The sequence below is a fragment of the Bufo gargarizans genome, chromosome 6 (assembly GCF_014858855.1).
Source record: "Bufo gargarizans isolate SCDJY-AF-19 chromosome 6, ASM1485885v1, whole genome shotgun sequence".
Taxonomy (NCBI): domain Eukaryota; kingdom Metazoa; phylum Chordata; class Amphibia; order Anura; family Bufonidae; genus Bufo; species Bufo gargarizans.
Genome location: NC_058085.1, coordinates 389,136,210 through 389,154,369, shown reverse-complemented (window position 1 = coordinate 389,154,369; position 18,160 = coordinate 389,136,210). Strand labels below are relative to the sequence as shown.

At 45.5% G+C, this 18,160-nt stretch overlaps 1 protein-coding gene across 1 annotated transcript in view; it reads left to right on the top strand.

The window, feature by feature from the left end:
• LOC122942269 (M-phase inducer phosphatase 1-like) overlaps positions 1–17,844 on the top strand; it is a 40,951-nt gene extending 23,107 nt beyond the window's left edge. Inside the window, exons 4-13 of the mRNA XM_044299773.1 lie at positions 4,373–4,461; positions 7,227–7,257; positions 7,366–7,431; positions 7,866–8,018; positions 8,764–8,829; positions 10,213–10,275; positions 12,463–12,561; positions 13,521–13,645; positions 16,448–16,559; positions 17,585–17,844. Of these exons, the coding sequence (XP_044155708.1) occupies positions 4,373–4,461; positions 7,227–7,257; positions 7,366–7,431; positions 7,866–8,018; positions 8,764–8,829; positions 10,213–10,275; positions 12,463–12,561; positions 13,521–13,645; positions 16,448–16,559; positions 17,585–17,767 (987 nt within the window). The 3' untranslated portion in view covers positions 17,768–17,844. The remainder of the gene's footprint in view (positions 1–4,372; positions 4,462–7,226; positions 7,258–7,365; positions 7,432–7,865; positions 8,019–8,763; positions 8,830–10,212; positions 10,276–12,462; positions 12,562–13,520; positions 13,646–16,447; positions 16,560–17,584) is intronic.
• Positions 17,845–18,160: the final 316 nt, after the last annotated feature.

Below are 18,160 nucleotides of genomic sequence, written 5' to 3'. Positions count from 1 at the left end.
TTTTTTTTTTACTTTGGCTGAATTTGCTTTGAATAACTGTCATCAGGAGTCCACTGATAAGTCACCATTTTTTGGTGCATATGGGTTTCACCCTCAGTTTGGTACGTTCTCTGGGAATAGTTCCTCTGGTATACCTAATGAGGAGAGATTTGCTTCTTCCTTATCATCTATCTGGCGGAAAATTCTAATCAATTTAAAAAAGATGGGCGATAGGTATAAATGTATGGCTGACAAGAAACGTGTGTCTGGTCCGGACCTGAATGTGGGTGATTTGGTGTGGTTGTCTACTAAGAACATTAAGTTGAAGGTGCCATCCTGGAAGTTAGGTCCAAGATTTATTGGTCCATACAAGATCTCTGCATATTATTAATCCGGTTTCTTTTCGCCTTGAACTTCCGCAAGTTTGGAAGATCCATAATGTCTTCCATAAATCTTGGTTAAAGAGTTATGTGAACCTGCTGTACCATCTTCTTGCCACCTCCACCTGTCTTGGTTGACGGGAATCTGGAGTTGAATATTTCCAGAGTTGTTGACTCTCGTGTCCTCCGGGGTTCCCTTCAATACCTCGTTCATTGGAAGGGTTACGGTCCAGAGGTGAGAATGTGGGTCCCGGCAACTGATGTGAATGCCAGTCGGCTTCTAAAGGCCTTTCACAGAGCCCACCCTGATAAAGATGGTCCTGGGTGCCCAGAGGTCATCCGTAGAAGGGGGGTACTGTCACCACCGGCCCTGGGAGAGATCTTAGAAGTTTAAATAGACGGAAAGCTCAGGAGTCTATTTGACAGATCTCTCTTGTTTTCATTGTTGCTGACAGGTTTCCACCCCTTCGCAGATGCTGCTCATTATCAGTCAGGTGGCTCTTTATATGTTCTGACTCTCACTTGTTTCCCTGCGGCTGATAGCTCTTCTGTGGAGTGCTCTGCTTGTGTGGTTGTTCTCCTGTTCCAGTTTCATCTCAAGCTAAGTCCTTTCCCTTTTCTTGGTGTGTCTGTCCTGACTAGGCCTCAGGGAGACACTAGCTCCTTCAGTTTGGAAGGAGCAGGTTGCCTCTTTCCCTGTTCCCTAAGCTGAGGGTTTGGTGCAGTGTTTCAGCAGTCTCAGGTTCCTGTGCATGTACATTTCTACCATTGAGATTTGCACATGTTGTTAGCAGCTTAGGGAGAGTATCAGGGAATGCTAGGAGGTGACCTCTTTATTCCCTAGGTTTGGGGCCTAGTCTGTTGTTGTTTAGTTGTGGTTCTCTTTGGTTGTCTTTCCTTCCCCGTACTTCCCGTGACAATATCCGGCGATTTTAGTCATGCAAAAGTAACAGTCTGAATGGTGATTTTTCTGCTCACGACAAACCATAGGCACTGCAAAAGCCATTCCTTTCCTTTTACCATTCAACCACTGCTTTAGCCAAGAGTAACACACAGTGCAACAAACATGAGGTGCCCAGCTTTTATCTTGATCTCCAATTTTACAAGTAATACTTGTAAGCAAGACGCACTCACTTTGTCAGATTCTTGCGCTGATCATAAGTAGTGTATTTGCCACATATGTAGCAGAAATTGTCTTGATCGTTAACACATTTGCGTTTATCCATCTTAAAGGGAGTCTTTCACCTAATCTGAGCGTTTTAGACCGCTCAGATCAGGTTATAGACTCTTTAACCCTCATTACGATCATGCCTTTCTCTTATGTGTCCCTCGCCCAGATAATGAAAATAACACTTTTTAAACTTATGCAAATTACCTTCTGAAGGTGCCCAGGGGCGGTGTTACTGGGCGATGTGCCCAGAAAAACACACCTCCAGCCGGCGGACGTCACGAGCGGCACCAGAGGACGACGGGCTGGGAACTGGCCCGCACCTGCGCACTGCTCTGCCCATTATGGGCAGATGAACAGCTTTTCATATTGCGCATGCGCCGGCCAACTAAAGACAGCCGGCCGGCGCATGCGCAATATAAAAGGATGTTCCTCTGCCCATAATGGGCAGAGCAGTGCGCAGGTGCGGGCCAGTTCCCAGCCCGCCGTCCTCTGGTGCCGCTCGTGACGTCCGCCGGCTGGAGGTGTGTTTTTCTGGGCACATCGCCCAGTAACGCCGCCCCTGGGCACCTTCAGAAGGTAATTTGCATAAGTTTAAAAAGTGTTATTTTCATTATCTGGGCGAGGGACACATAAGAGACGGGTATGATCGTAATGAGGGTTAAAGAGTCTATAACCTGATCTGAGCGGTCTAAAACGCTCAGATTAGGTGAAAGACTCCCTTTAAGTTTCAAAACTGATAGCACTATAACAGATCACTTTATCCAAATCTGTCCAGCTTGCCTTATATACTTACTGCTGACATCAGCCTGAGAACGTCCGGACATGTCCATCGGAATATCTCCAATATAATGCATTAATATTATAACTTAATAGGCTTTGCATGTATAACTTAAAATCTAGACGTGTCAGGCAAATTCCAAGTTCATATTTGGAATCAGCGCGCTTATTTTAGTATAAATCACATGTTTTTCTCTCAGTACTTTATGCTGCCTTCAGGTAAGGCAGGGTAAATCTGGTAAATGCCTGGTTTTGACGACATTTTCTCGAATACCACACTAGGGATCACCTGCTCATGTTAGTTCTGGAGGGCTTGGGCCATTGATTTTAATGGGCACTGTGTAATGACTAATTTCTCCTGTGGTGGCGCTGCAGGATAACTGCACACTCACTGCCAGGTTTTATTGGAGATTGCAGTCGATCGCAGGGAATTTATGCAGTGCACACCTCCTGATCATCTTATCTTCAGGAGATCTGTTGATGGAAAAGATACAAATGTATTAGAACTAATGCAAAACAATGTATCACTCTTTTAAATAGGTACATTGTAGTCATTGTCATCTGATCCCCTCGAAATACATGTAAGGGCTCTTTCACACCTGCGTTCTTGTCTTCCGGCATAGAGTTCCGTCGTCGGGGCTCTATGCCGGAAGAATCCTGATCAGGCATATCCCTATGCATTCTGAATGGAGAGAAATCCGTTCAGGATGCATCAGGATGTCTTCAGTTCCGGAACGGAACGTTTTTTGGCCGGAGAAAATATTGCAGCATGCTGCGCTTTTTGCTCTGGCCAAAAATCCTGAAGACTTGCCGCAAGGCCGGATCCGGAATGAATGCCCATTGAAAGGCATTAATCTGGATCCGGCCATAAGCTAAACGTCGTTTCGGCGCATTGCCGGATCCGACGTTTAGCTTTTTCTGAATGGTTACCATGGCTGCCGGGACGCTAAAGTCCTGGCAGCCATGGTAAAGTGTAGCGGGGAGCGGGGGAGCAGTATACTTACCGTCCGTGCGGCTCCCGGGGCGCTTCAGAGTGACGTCAGGACGCCCCACGCGCATGGATGACGTGATTGCATGGCACGTCATCCATGCGCATGGGGCGCTCTGACGTCATTCTGGAGCGCCCCGGGAGCCGCGCGGACTTAAGTATACCGCTTTCAGTACACTTGCGTTTTTCCGGATCCGGCGTGTAATTCCGGCAAGTGGAGTACACGCCGGATCCGGACAACGCAAGTGTGAAAGAGGCCTAAATGATCTAAGGCTACTTTCACACTAGCGTTTTTTCTGGATCCGGCAGGGTTATGAACGGATCCAGTTGTATTATCTGTAACATTGCCAAGACGGATCCGTCATGAACTCCATTTAAAGTCAATGGGGGACGGATCAGTTTAGTATTGTGTCAGATTGTGTCAGAGAAAACAGGTTTGCTCTCCGGTATGAGAACGGAACAGAATGCATTTTGGAGCCTTCCGTTCTGTTCCGTTACGTTTTGTCCTCATTGACAATGAATGGGGACAAAACGGAAGTGTTTTTTTGGGGGTATTGAGACCCTATGACGGATCTCAATACCGGAAAATATTACCACTAGTGTGAAAGTAGCCTTAAAAGCATCTTATCCCCCCTCCAGGTGATGATGATTTACACCTTCTGTGCCTTTAAAATGCCAGATGTCCATATCCAACAGTTTCAGGTGTTGTCCTCTACAACAGGGGTAGGTGCCCCCCCCCCCTTAACAACTCCAGCTGTTGTGAAACTACAACTCCCAGCATGCATACCGTACTTGCTCTGCTCTTCTAAAAACTCACATAGAAATAAATGGAGCATGCTGGGAATTGTAGTTTCACAAGAGCTGGAGTGCCGAAGGTTGCTGACCCCTGCTCTGTAAACTGCCATGTTGTTAGCATGTGCGGTTACTAAGTTGCGGGTGACCGCCACTAATCTCTATGGTGCTCTGACCTACGTTGGTCACTGTCTATGCTAGCAATGCAGCGGCTTATAATCAGTTATGTCTCCTGTTGTTTAAAATCTACATCACTTTGGGACTATTTATACTTTAATTGAGGAGTTACATCTATTTTTATATATTTACTGTTACATTGTAGATTTCCCAAGTGAACTGACTCCTGTCCTAAAACCGCACGTCTGCAATACAAGGTAAGATGGACACCCACTCCGGGTGGGAATGCCTATCCTTAAAGTGAAACTCCTCTTTTGGGTGACTTTTGCACAATGGAATTGTGTTATATATATACACACAGGTGGAAAAAGAAAAAATAAACATTTGGAAACCTTAATATGTTGAGACTGACTGCTAGCGCTGCTTGGTCAATGATCACACAACCAAGGTGGTGCCCCCTATATTTTGGGCATATGTTGGGGCAGGGTCACATTAATACTGGGTGGCATCTCCCCTTGCTGCGATACAGGCGTCCACTCTGGCATGGTGACGGTCCTACAGATGCTGGATGTCCTCCTGTTGTATGTCACTAAAGAGACACTATACATGATGGCAGTCAGGGGCGGACTGGGAACTTAAAGTGGCCCTGCAAAAAAAAACTAAAAGTGGCCCCATGTTATAGTGGTGTCCAAATTGACAGAAGGCGAGGCAACACAAATAGGAGGGGTCAGCAATACCATAGTGCAAAATATTGTCCCAGCACAACCATATACCACAGTGCAGCACAATATATTTCCCCAAAAGCTGTCCTCCTCTTGTGGCCATCATTAGATGCCATTTGCTGTGCTCCTCCATTTGTCTCTAATTAAGATATGGAGCAGGGGTCTTAGGAGGTGAGATGTGGACCACATCAGTTGAATTCAGGAGGGCACGTTCTGTTGCTGGTGGCAGGGGCGTAGCTATAGGGGGTGCAGAGGTAGCAGTCGCTACCGGGCCCAGGAGCCTGAAGGGGCCCAAAGACCCTTGTGGTGCATAAGAAGACACCAGTATTATAGAAAGTGCATGCCGGTCAAGTGACACCTCTGGCTGGAAGGAAGGGGTTAGGTCAAGAATATGGATTAAGGGGGTGCTGGTGGGATACATGAGTTTCTGATTCTCACTACGTTAAAGGGCTTCTGTCACCCCACTAAACTCATTATTATTTTTTTGGGGTACTTATAATCCCTATCCTGAGATATAGCTATACATTATGTTATTAATCATTTTCGTTCTGCAGATATGTAAAAAAAACTTACTTTTATAATATGCTAATTACCTGTCTACCAGCAGCCGCAAAAAAACGCCCCCACCTCTTGTTGATTGACAGGGCCAGCCGCGATCTCCTCCTCCGGCTGGCCCTGTCAGCATTTCAAAAATCCCGCGCCTGTATTGATTCGGCGCAGGCGCTCTAAGATAAGGAGGCTCGCCTCCTCAGCACTCCCTCAGTGCGCCTGCGCCGATGACGTCACCGAAAGAGAAGACGTCATCGGCGCAGGCGCACTGAGGGAGTGCTGAGGAGGCGAGCCTCCTTATCTCAGAGCGCCTGCGCCAAATCAACACAGGCGCAGGATTTTTGAAATGCTGACAGGGTCAGCCGGAGGAGGAGATCGCGGCTGGCCCTGTCAATCAACAGGAGGAGGGGGCGGGTTTTTGCAGCTGCTACCAGAAAATAGACGCCCTACTTGCTGGAAGACAGGTAATTAGCATATTATAAAAGTACGTTTTTTTACATATCTACAGAACGAAAATGATTAATAACCTAATGTATAGCTATATCACAGGATAGGGATTATAAGTACCCCCCCCCCAAAAAAAATCATGAGTTTAGTGGGGTGACAGAAGCCCTTTAATTACCACTGAGAGCTCATTATGTACCTGGCCAGCAGAAGAGAGGAGGGATGGTGACCCCATGGGCATCGGCCCACCAGGAAATTTGCCTGTAAGGTCTATGGCCAATCCACCCTCGATGGCAGTAGGTTCTCTCCCACCCTCCTGCAGACTCGTGGAAAGCAACTGGGTTCAGTGATGAAAGCAGGTTCTGTAGGTAATGGCCGCATCAGAGTTTGCAGGATGGAGGGCTGGAGAGCGCCTACTGCCATCATGCATAGTGCCTGATAGTGACATACCACAGGAGAACATCCAGCATCTGTATGACCGCTACCATGCAAAGGGGGATTGCATGTAGTATTAATGTGACCCTGCTTCCATATATATACCCTGCTGCAGAACCCAAAAATAAAGGGGGCACCACCTTGGTTGTGGGATCATTGCCCAGGCACCACTAGCAGTTTATAATTTATCAATCTCAGCTCAATCACATTAGGTTTTTTAGATGCTCTTTTTATCACTTAGTGTAGATATCAAGAAAATATATTCATGGATATCATTGGCAGAAGCTACAGTGCAGTTGCGATGTCAGCAGCAAGACATCATAGATTCAGCAGCGCCCCCCAAAGTCCAGCGCACAAGGCTGGTGGTCGGGTTATGTCCTGACGTCCTGTACTGGGCTCTATACAGCAATTTCTTATAAAAGTCAAGGACAACGTAAAGGGATCCACCTAAAAAAAAAAAAAGTTTACTGTGGGATCACTTGGTCTTCTGGGACACTGAAGCTGACCTAGAAAGTCTGCCAACCTGGAGGGTAGTGGGGTGCATGCAAATGTCTATAGTTAGAGGAGATGGGGTTGGTAAACTCCCACAATTATAAAACCTATGGGCCTAAACCCATGGCAGAACTATCCCTGTCCAGGTGCCCTATTATTGGGGCATCCCCCGCTCGGCATCCCACACTATGAGCCAGAGGGAGTCAGCTATTCCTGCTCATTCAGCCCATGTATCTATCTGAATGGTTGCCATATTGCAGAGAAAACGAGGAGCCAACTTCATCACCCTCGGATTAAAGGGATAGTTTAGGAGGAAACAAGCCACTTAAAGGGTCTTGTTATGTTACAATAATCCATTCTTTCATTCATTCATGTTGCAGCGATTCTTCTTTCCAGTCCAGCTACAAGCCGGTGAGTGTCCTCCGTCTATGATAATATCCTATGACCCATTATAGAAGGGGGGATGGGGGGGGGACCTGTATCCAAAGTTACTTTTTTAACATTTATTTCTGTATCTAGAAGAAGGCGGCTAGAAAAGTCAATGTGAGAGACCATGAGAACAAATGTCGTAAGGACCCAAGAAAGGTACGATGGTTAATTATCAAACTGTGTGCGGCCAAGATCCGTGCAGGTTATACTGATCACTATGGGGCACGTTTTATTAAAACCGTAATTTTAGACGCCGGTCTTAATAAAGCCACTACATTGGCGGTGGATCGCCAACCTCTACATAACGTCTGCGTATCCACCGCCGATTCTAAATCTACGCCGGCTTCCTTGCTGTCTTACATGTAGACCATTTTCTAGTAAATTATGAATGAGAGAGACCTACCGGCCCGTCCCCTTCCCAGCCCCCACGCTGTGACCCCTTTTTAGACCTGGAGTGAGCAGGGAAGAAGTTGCAGATTCTGCCGCAACATGGCGTGCGACAGATATACGCCACAAAAGTGGCGTATACTGTATCTGTTTGTAAATGACCCCCCTATTTTTTTTTATTAATTTTTTCTTTGTCTATCCAGAAAAAATCTCGCCTGAAGCTTCTAGACTTGTTCCAAAGCTCAGAGCTTGTTACAGGACACCAGGATCAGAGACCGGAGAAACATCACAAAGACGTCCACAGAGAAAGCAACGAGATAGAAAATACGCAATGTTCTGAGAGCAAGAGGGTTTCGGTAAAAAATCTCTATACTAGCATGTCATAAATTTCTAGGAAGAATAACAGAGGAATGGCACAATGTAGAGTCGGAAGAAAAGGTGCTCCATAATTATTTTTCTGGAGAATACAAGTATTTAACAAAATAGACGTGTCTTCTTTAAAACGTCCCTGTCCCCTCCCCTGTCATGCCTGTTTTAGTAATTACATGCAGTCCCCATGCAATATTAATTCTAGGGCATCTGTTATTATGACTCTATGTTGTGCCATTCCTCTATTATTCCTGCTAGAAGTTATGAATGAATTGCTGGCGGTTTGCAATAAAGGTCCAGCTGGGTGTTATCAGTTGGGTGTGTGTCCCTGCACAGTATGACACTATCCAATCAGTGCTGCCAGTGTCAGACTCTGCAGGGACACCCCCACAACTGGTAACACCCGGATGGACCTTCATGCATAAAATTCTGGTATGAATAATAGAGGAATGGCACAACATTGATGACATGTTATTACAAGGGGGATGCAAGTTACTAAAACAGACATGACAGGCGAGGTGACAACTCTTCTTTTAGCTGGACATACACCTTAGATAGCCCAACAGCTATTACTTTCGATCCCCTGGGTTTAGCCAATAGGAAGAGGGAAATAAGTTGCTGCTGGACACCCCTGGCAGCTTACAAATGAAACAAAAACTGGAAAAATAAATGCAAAATATAAAAATGGTCACAAATCTTAACATTTGCCCTTTTCTCCGCTATTCTCTTTAGATGGGAGACATCAGCCCAGCGTTCAATGAAGATGAAAGTGAGGACCTCATTGGAGACTTCTCAAAAGTAGGCGATAAACTGTTACAATATTGAGAAAAACACAAAATAAAAGCAAATAGGAACAGAGCCGCAGTATGACTTCCGTCCGCTGTAGACTTTCCGTGAATGCGGCTGCCCAAACCAGTTGATCAGTGGTGGTGCCGGGTGTCGGACCCCCATACTTCTGATACTGATGACCTAACTTGAGGAAAATCCGCAGCCTTGTACAGTGCCAACAAAGCGGATAAGATTTTAAGAACCTTCATCCACACATCGCATAAACCGACCTGCAGTGCAGATATTAAATCCACATCATGTCAATTGCAGATGTCACCCTTTGCAATAGACCGGGTGATATCCAAAGTAATTTTCACATGTAATTGACGCCTTTTTTTGTCATGGTTTGTGCTGTTCATTCATAACAAAATCATCAGCAATCAGCAATTTTTGGGGTATATTATATGTCCTTTAGGCTACTTTCACACATGCAGCACAGCGATCTGGTAGGCTGTTCTGGCAGCCGGAGTTCTCTGGATCTGGCGTAGCTGGATAGTGCCGCTTGCCAGCTGGACCCCATTGACAATAATGGGAACCGGCGGGGATCTGGTTGCACCCCGGCATAAATGCTGGGATTCGGTCGGACAGAAAACCGTTTGACTTTTTGCAGCAATGTTTGACTGGCTGGATCCCCGCTGGTTCCCATTAGAGCCAATGGGGTCCGGCAGGTAAGCAGCACTATCCGGTTCTGCTGCATGTGTGAAGCTAGCCTTAGGGTACTTTCACACTTGCGTTGTCGGAACTGCCTGCCGGATCCGGAAATCCGTATGCAAACGGATATCATTTGTAGATGGATCTGGATCCGTCTGACAAATGCATTGAAATTCCGGACCCGTCTCTCCGGTGTCATCCAGAAAAACAGATCCGTTTTTTTTTTGTTTTTTTTTTAGCATTTTTAAAGGTCTGTGCATGTGCAGACCGGGAAACCGGATCCGGTTTTCCTGCCGGATCTGGCATTCCGGCAAAGTGTTCCGGAATTTTGGCCGGAGAAAATACTGCAGGCCAAATACCGTAAAGAGACTGAACTGAAGACATCCTGATTCATCCTGAACGGATCGCTCTCCATTCAGAATGCATTAGGATAAAACTGAAGTGTTTTTTTCCGGTATTGAGCCCCTGTGACAGAACTCAATACCGGAAAAGAATAACGTTAGTGTGAAAGTACCCTTAGCTTGTCTGCTGCGTTTGGCTGAAAATACACTAATATTTACACAGTAATTTTCATCTTTGGAAGCAGTCAGCAGGGAGGAATTCTACTCTTCTATATAAAGTAGAATAACTTATAAATAACAAAAAATCTAAATGTTACCAGAACACATTACAATGTAACAGGAGTCAATGTACTCTTCACAGCCTTACAGCCTACCTATAGAACGGGGAAACCATCAGGACCTGAAATATATAACATGCGGCACGGTAAGTAATGCTCTTCGTGAGGCTAATATTCACATACACTTATCAGTACAAAAACCTGACTTCTAGGGTAGGAAGATTAAGGGTCCATTCACACGTCCTGCCAGCCCTTTGATGAGATGAAGACCTGACCTGATTGTGAGGGAAGAAAGAGGGGCAGTCAATATTTAAAGCAGCCATGGTAACAGCCATATTTATATGTGACTATACCGCCATATAGTTCCTAAATACATGCGCTATACAGTGCACACAATACCCTGAGAGTGCCATGTGGTGCCTTTACTTCAGTGCACATATATTACATACATACTTTGTCCACACAGAGACATATGCTGCCACCTAGAGGCAACCAGTGCTCAGTGAGCGCCATAGCGTGTCCTCTGCTTCTTTTAGTGACACAGAGAAGCTACAAATTACCTCCCCATGATATCTGCAGCCGGCAAAACTAGTACTGTCTGACCGGTACTGGCATTACTGGTTTTAATAGCAAAGGTTCTCCTAGTTGATGGTACCTTTGGGACTCGGAAGTCCTGGACAAGGGACATTGTCACTACCTACGGGTGTTTACAAGGGAGGTGCTGCCAAGCAATCCCATGTATAAGGCTAAAGCTGTTCAATGGCAGGGGGTATATGCCGCTCCAATGCAGTGTATTGTACTATAACTGTATCTCAATCTCTTAAAGGGGAAGTATTATCTATATTTTTATTTTACTAATTAGAACCAGACAGTTTTTTTTTTTTTTTTCTATTTTCTGTATGGAACAGCATCCATCGGTCCTGAGCTGCTTTTAGCACATGGACCACAGGAACCTGTAGTCTGCAAATGACTCACTGACTTCCTTGTATGGGAGACTGTTGCCGGCATGCTCTGTGAAGAGGTCATTGTGCAGGGAGGGGGAGGAGATGAGCTGTGGCAGTATTACCTGTTGTTATAATCCTGCCTGTGATGATAATGAGAAGTGACTTGTATAGAACAGGACGTGTTAGCCAATTGTGAGGCTGAACAGTCAAACTGCAAGATGTCAGGATTTTTTCACCATAGTGACCCAGAAAATGAAACAAAAATTGATCATTTTCTGATGAAACATTCCCATTCAAAACACCCTATAGCTCATCATACAATATTGCTGTCCATCATTTAAAGGCTATGGATGTGGGGATTCGATCTGGTAGACAGGGTGTGCGGACACAGTACAGAGGCAAATTACCAGTTCTTAAATCAAACTTCCGTGTTTATTCACACATAAAGCAAAAACAAAACGTCACTTTGCAGTCTTGGTGTTAGTTCACACACAATATAAATTCCACATAGAAAAAATCACCTTGTTGGCAGTTCTGCCTCTAGCAGTCCATAGCAGGCTTTTAGGGGGCCCGTTTCCCTCACAGACGGGTCTCAGCCCTCCAGCACGGCACAAGCCTCAGATCCCAGCACACACACCTCCTGAGCTCCACTGTCAGACTGAGGTAATCCTCCTCACCTGGCAGTGCTGGCTGGTTTTTAGGCCTGGCAAAACCCGGCCTGGAGCATGGGGAGTAGTCACCCACCCAGCACTTTGACTACTCCCAGTAAGAGCCGTCCCGGATCAGCTATACAGCCATACTAAGTATTAAGGTGTCAAACAGCAACTGCTGCTGACACATAAAAACCGGATCTCACTCCACAGAGGCCAGGAACCTCGGTGAGACGTACCTATCATCCACGATAATAACACCTTCAGGAGAATTTTATATGATTGCATTTTACTCTTTTTGGGCTAAAAAATATTGGTGTTTATCAAAAATGTTCAGCTGTTTCTGAGATACAGGGGTTAAAAATCAGTCTGTTTGCAAGCTGTCACTTTCTGTTTTCTTTGAATCCTGTTATCGTACAGCTCATGTGTAGCTCTTATCTCTGACCTCATAAACACTCATGATAGGTCAGTTCTTATCAAACTGTTAAGTATATGGCTTATATAAGTGTTTATGAGGTCAGGAGATCAGTGGATCAGTGATAAGAGCTGCATGAGTCGGCAGATAACCGGATTCAAAGAATACAGAAAGTCACAGTTTGCAAAACAGACTGAATTTTAACCCATGTGGCTAAGAAACAGCTGAAAATTTTTAGTAAAAATGATTTGTAGCCCAAAATGAGTAAACTGCAATTGAAAAAAAGATGTCCATAGCCTTTAACTCTTGATGCTTTGTCCACAGTTAGCGCATGTACTCGGAGGAGGATATATAGAGATTGTACAGACGTACCATCTTGTGGACTGCCGCTATCCTTATGAATATGCTGGAGGTCATATCAAGGTATGATTCTGACCCATTGACAGGACATAAATTATAATGTATTTTATTCATAAAGTCATTTATACAACATAGCTTTCACACAGTGAATGGATGGATGGATGAATGCACTATTCAAGTAGTGAAGAGAACATTGTGCTGTGAAAGTCTGGATGAGATTTAGCAAACACCTGTGTACATGCCACGTGACAGATTTATTTTTTATATATATTTTTTACATACTTTTTATACCTCTTCAGACAGTTCTTGAAAATTTTTACAAAAGGATGGCCCAAAGGATTTGTAAAATGCATTGGATTTACCAGTGGCATGCGCATAAAGATGTGGCATCTCTAGAAGGATACATCAAATTAAAGGGGATTTCTGGGAGTACCATATTGATGATCTGTCGTCAGGATAGGTCTTCAGTATCAGATCGGTGGGGGTCCAACTCCCGGCACCTGCTCCAAGGGCCACAGTGCTCATGCATATTTTCCAACATTGCAATTAGTAAATTTGGGGGGCCCCCAGGAAAGCCCCAAACCCACCAGGACCGCCCATTTATAGATAGGGCTTACATAGGTGATGCACATTTTTGGCCTGGGACAACCCCGATTTTCCGGGACCGTCTCTGAAAATTAGGGACAGTCCCTGCAAACTCGGGACTGTTGGCAACTAAGCTCGTCTTATTCACAGCATACCAAGCACAGCGCCATAAATTGGTCTAGAAAGAGCTGCCTCTTCAAGTAACCGATTGGTGGAGTTGCAGAGAGTTGGACACCCACTGAGGATAGGTCATCAATATTTTACTCCCAGAAAACCCCTTTAATCATACATGTGACAAGAGCGGAAGAACCCTTTAATAGTCATTTTAAAGATATCCATTTTTTTGGAGCTTCTGTGCTAATGAGCTGGATCAGTGGACAGTCACATGTTTTACTATGCTCCCCTTATGTTCTCTAATGTGCCTTTGCTTTTAACAGGGGGCCCTGAATTTATATAAAGAAGACCAGATTTCGGAATATTTTTTTAAGAGTCCATCACTTCCCCGGGGCAGAAGACTAGTAATCTTTCACTGTGAATTCTCCTCTGAAAGAGCTCCCAAACTGTGCGTATAACCAATTATTAATCCTCTATCCATTATCCGTAACGTTTAAGAAAACCAACACTCTCTATGGTAGCCCCTCTCAAACTGGGAGTCAGATCTCACCGGAGAGGCGCCCCCTGGTTGTGAGGTGCTGCTCGGGCCTTATAGGTGGCCGCACACCTTACATAGCTGGTGGCCGACAGTATAGCAGATGAGCATGCAAGTATTTTCCATGGGGAGAAGGGAATACGTCGGTGCAATACATCTCTGTCAACTAATCAGATATGCTAATATTCAAGATGCCCGATTCTTTTTCCCCCCCAACATCTGCCATGATGGTAGAGTCATGGCAGAGTTGAGTCAGTTGAGACGGTAGAGTCAGGACCCTCCCATAGAGATTAGATGGTTGGCTGATACCTTGAAACCTGCATGCCCGGCTGACAGTTGTCTAATGTGTATGGTGACCATTATTGTGACTGCAGCAGTCTCTGCTTTAGTAATTTTGGAATGGCCTTCAACCACAGATGATGAAGTGTATGCATCACCATGTTCTGGGCGGTGAGGCGCTAGTAAAAAACAAAACAAAACAAAAAGTGCTTGGAGTGCTTGGAGTGCTTGGAGAACCAATCTTACTCTAGTTCTGTCTATTTCCCCCTCTCTCTCTGTCTTTGATCAGAGGGCATTGCCATGGGACATGGATTTATTAAAAGCAATAATAAAGCTGCATTCAATAAGCTCCATAGCTCCCCCTATCTGTGGCTGCAGACAGACAGAATGTTACCACTTTGCTCTATGGAAGTGTGAAGATAAATGCAGGTATTGGAGCTCAGAAAAACAGATATACGACCCCTATGAAAGCATTCAGCAACTGTTTAGATTAAATAAAATTGGTTCGGAGGTGAAAATTGTCACCTGAAGATGACCATACACATTAGGTCAGCTGAACTCACAGAATTTGGCAGGATAGGCAACCATCTAAGTTTTATAGTGGTGCACCGACCTCTTCCCCCAACAACAAGAGGAAAGAAGGATCAACATCTTGAATTCAACCTGGTCCCTAAGCGCGATAAGCTGCTGCTGGAGGTGCCTAGCAGAGAGCACATGCATGCTCGGCCAATACAAGAGTGCATATGTATGGGGGTATCTGGATGAAGAGCTTGGAGCCAACAAGCATTTGTCTGACAGCTAAGGCTACTTTCACATTTGCGTTTTTGTGCGGATCCGTCATAGACGGATCCGTTCAGATAATGCAGCCGTCTGCGTCCGTTCAGAACGGATCCGGTTGTATTATCTTTACCTTAGCCAGGACGGATGCGTCTTGAACACCACTGAAAGTCAATGGAGGACGGATCAGTTTTCTATTGTGCCAGATTGTGTCATAGAAAACGGATCCATTGACTTACATTGTGTGCCAGGACGGATCCGTTTTGGCTCAGTTTCGCAGGCAGCGTTTTGGTGTCCGCCTCCAAAGCGAAATGGAGACTGATCGGAGGCAAACTGATGCGTTCTGAGCGGATCCTTTTCCATTCAGAATGTATTAGGGCAAAAACTGATCCGTTTTGGAACCGCTTGTGAGAGCCCTGAACGGAAAGCTAAAACGCCAGTGTGAAAGTAGCCTAACCTGTATGTTGTTTTGGAGACCCCCGCTGTTCTCTTCTAGGCCTTCCCTAATGTTTTTGCCAGTACATTAATTATGAGCCACCACCTGTCTCTATAGGAACTGCTGTACCCGCACTCAGGCTATGTTCTTAGGTACTTTGGGTCCCCACCAGACCATAGCCATTTGGTTTTATGACCTCTGCAGCCAGTCAATGGCCTCAGCAGTCTGGAATGGCTTGTTTCTAATGATGTGCCATTCTAGCACACATGACCCCTCAGCACAGTGACTGGCTGCAGCCATCACGGGACCAAGCCACTACATAATGGATGGAGCCTTTTGCTTCTGCCTCATGCACTGTTATTTTCCAGGACAGGTGATCGGTGGGAGTGCCAGGTGTCAGACCCCCACAGATCTGATATTGACCTATCCGAATGATCTAAAAGCTGAACTACCACTTTAAATTGAGTCTGTCACCTCCCAAATCGCTTTTAAACTAAGCTTACTACCATGGAGGCTAGGTGCCCTGAAACATAACCATAATTATGTCTTCTACTCCTGACTGGGGCGTAGCTATGGGGGAAGCAGGGGAAGCGGCTGCTTTGGGGCCTGAACTCAGAAGAGGTCCACCCAGGTGGAGGACTAAAAGATTTTGTTGTTAGGGCCCCCTCAACAGTATTATAAAATAACATGATATACAGAGACACTGTAGGAAAACGGACGGAGCGGTTGCCGGGCCTCGTCTGAGAGAGCGATCTTGACTACCCACAGGAGTGGGGGTTTCATGGAAGGAGGGGGTTGCAAAGAATTTGCCTGGCTGGGGGTGGGGGTGACCCTTTAAAAATTTGCTGTGGGGCCCAGTCATTTCTAGTTACGCCACTTACTATGCAAATAAGTTTTCCGATGCACCTTGGTTGGGCCTGCTCTGCTCGGTGCACCTTGGTTGGGGCTGCTCTGCTCGGTGCACCTTGGTTGGGGCTGCTCTGCTCGGTGCACCTTGGTTGGTGCTGCTCTGCTCGGTGCACCTTGGTTGGGGCTGCTCTGTTCGGTGCACCATCGCTCAGCCATACAGATGCCCAGTGATTTCAGAGCCGGTAGCAATGATGCAGGGAAAGCCCGGTGCACCGAGACTGCAGTGGCACCACCCAGGGTGCACCAAGCATATTATTTGCAAAAAAATAAAATCACTATTTTGCATTTTAAAAGCTTTTCTTTCTGCATTCAAGGTGTCGGACTTTAAGAAACCTGGACAGGAAAGCAAACCAGTATCCACATCTCTGCTACCCTGAACTCTATCTATTAAAGGGTGGCTATAAGGAGTTCTATGAAACATATAAAGTAAGTATTTCATTGGGGAGGGGAGAACAAGACTGAGTGCAGAAAACAGGATGAATAGGTCATTAAAAAAATATTCTCAGGGGGATAAAAGAGTAAATTTAGAGATAGTGAACAGGAATATAAATCACGTGGGGCAGATTGAAATATTCCTGGAGTGTCCCAGGGTTTCTTGGGTTGTACTATTTAAAGAGGTTCTCTAGGATTTTCATATTGATGGCCCATCCTTAGGCTAGGTCATTACTATAAGATTGGTGGGGGTCCAACTGCCGGCACTGCCACCGATCAGCTATTTAAGGAAGCCACGGCGCTCACCAAGCACATTTGATAGTGGCACTTGAATGGGGCTGAGCTGCGTCTAGGTCATGTGACCGAGAAACGTGACGTCACTTGCCTAGGAAGAGACCTAAGCGCTCACGGAACACTACAGAAGTGACAAATTTGTAATGGAGGGCGTTGGAAGAAGCTTGACAGGAATGCAGAAAATTATTTTTAGGTTAGTGACGGCTACCCTGATGTGCAGACCCCAAGGTATTCTTCATTCTCCACCACTAAAGGGGTTATCCAGGAATTTATATTGGTGACCGATCCCCTGGATAGGTCATCGATGTCAGATTGTCAGGGGTCTGACATCGGGACCACTGGTGATCAGCTGTTAGAAGAGGCTGGGTGCTCCATGAGTGCCGGGACCTCTTCCTTGGCGATGTGACATCACCGTACATTGGTCTCATGGCCTAGTTGCAGCTCAGCCCCACTGAAGGTATTGCAGGCTCCACACCTACTTGTGTTGCTCCACCTTCTGTCAATTTGGACCCCCCTACAACATGGGGCCACTTTTAGTTTTTTCCAGGGCCACTTTAAGTTCCCAGTCTGTCCCTGCCATAGACTTAAAACCCTGCTTCCAAGCTCCTTGATGCAAATGACTGGATTTGCACAGCAATAGTTATATCCTGAAATGCTGCCTACAAATCTTTTTGATGATTGTGGTCCCTCAATTGATTTTTTTATGCATTATTTTCTTCTTCCAGCAACTGTGTGAACCGCAAGGTTACATAAAAATGGTTCACAAGGATTTCCAAGACCAATTAAAAAATTACCAAAAAAAGAAGAAGAACTTGTCGGGCCAAAGGATCCGTAAAGAGCTGTTTAAGCCTCTGACCTCCAGTAAAAGCTTCAGTCCTGTTACAACGCAGAGCGTACTGAAATTGTAAGGCATGGCCTACAGTGACTGAATGGACCTACACTGACAGAAATCATGGCAACCTGACAACCAAGGGAAATAAAGCTATACCATAGTACTGTAAATGGTTGTCACCAATCACAGAGGGGTCAAACGATACTATCGGTGGGGGATCTGCTGTAGTGCCCACCATCTCCCGCTGGCCTCTCAGGCTTCCCTCAGGAGACCACTCTAGTCTATTCTTCTCTATAAAGCGTATGTCCAATTACAAATAAATTATTACATTTTAGAAACTGGTGCTGCATATACCCAACCTTAGTGTCTCCAGATCTATCTCCTGCTGCCTTAAAAAGAAGACCTTACAGGAAACTTTTTTTTAAGGTGTCATATTAATGGGCACAATAGTCTGCAGAAGGTCTGTGCG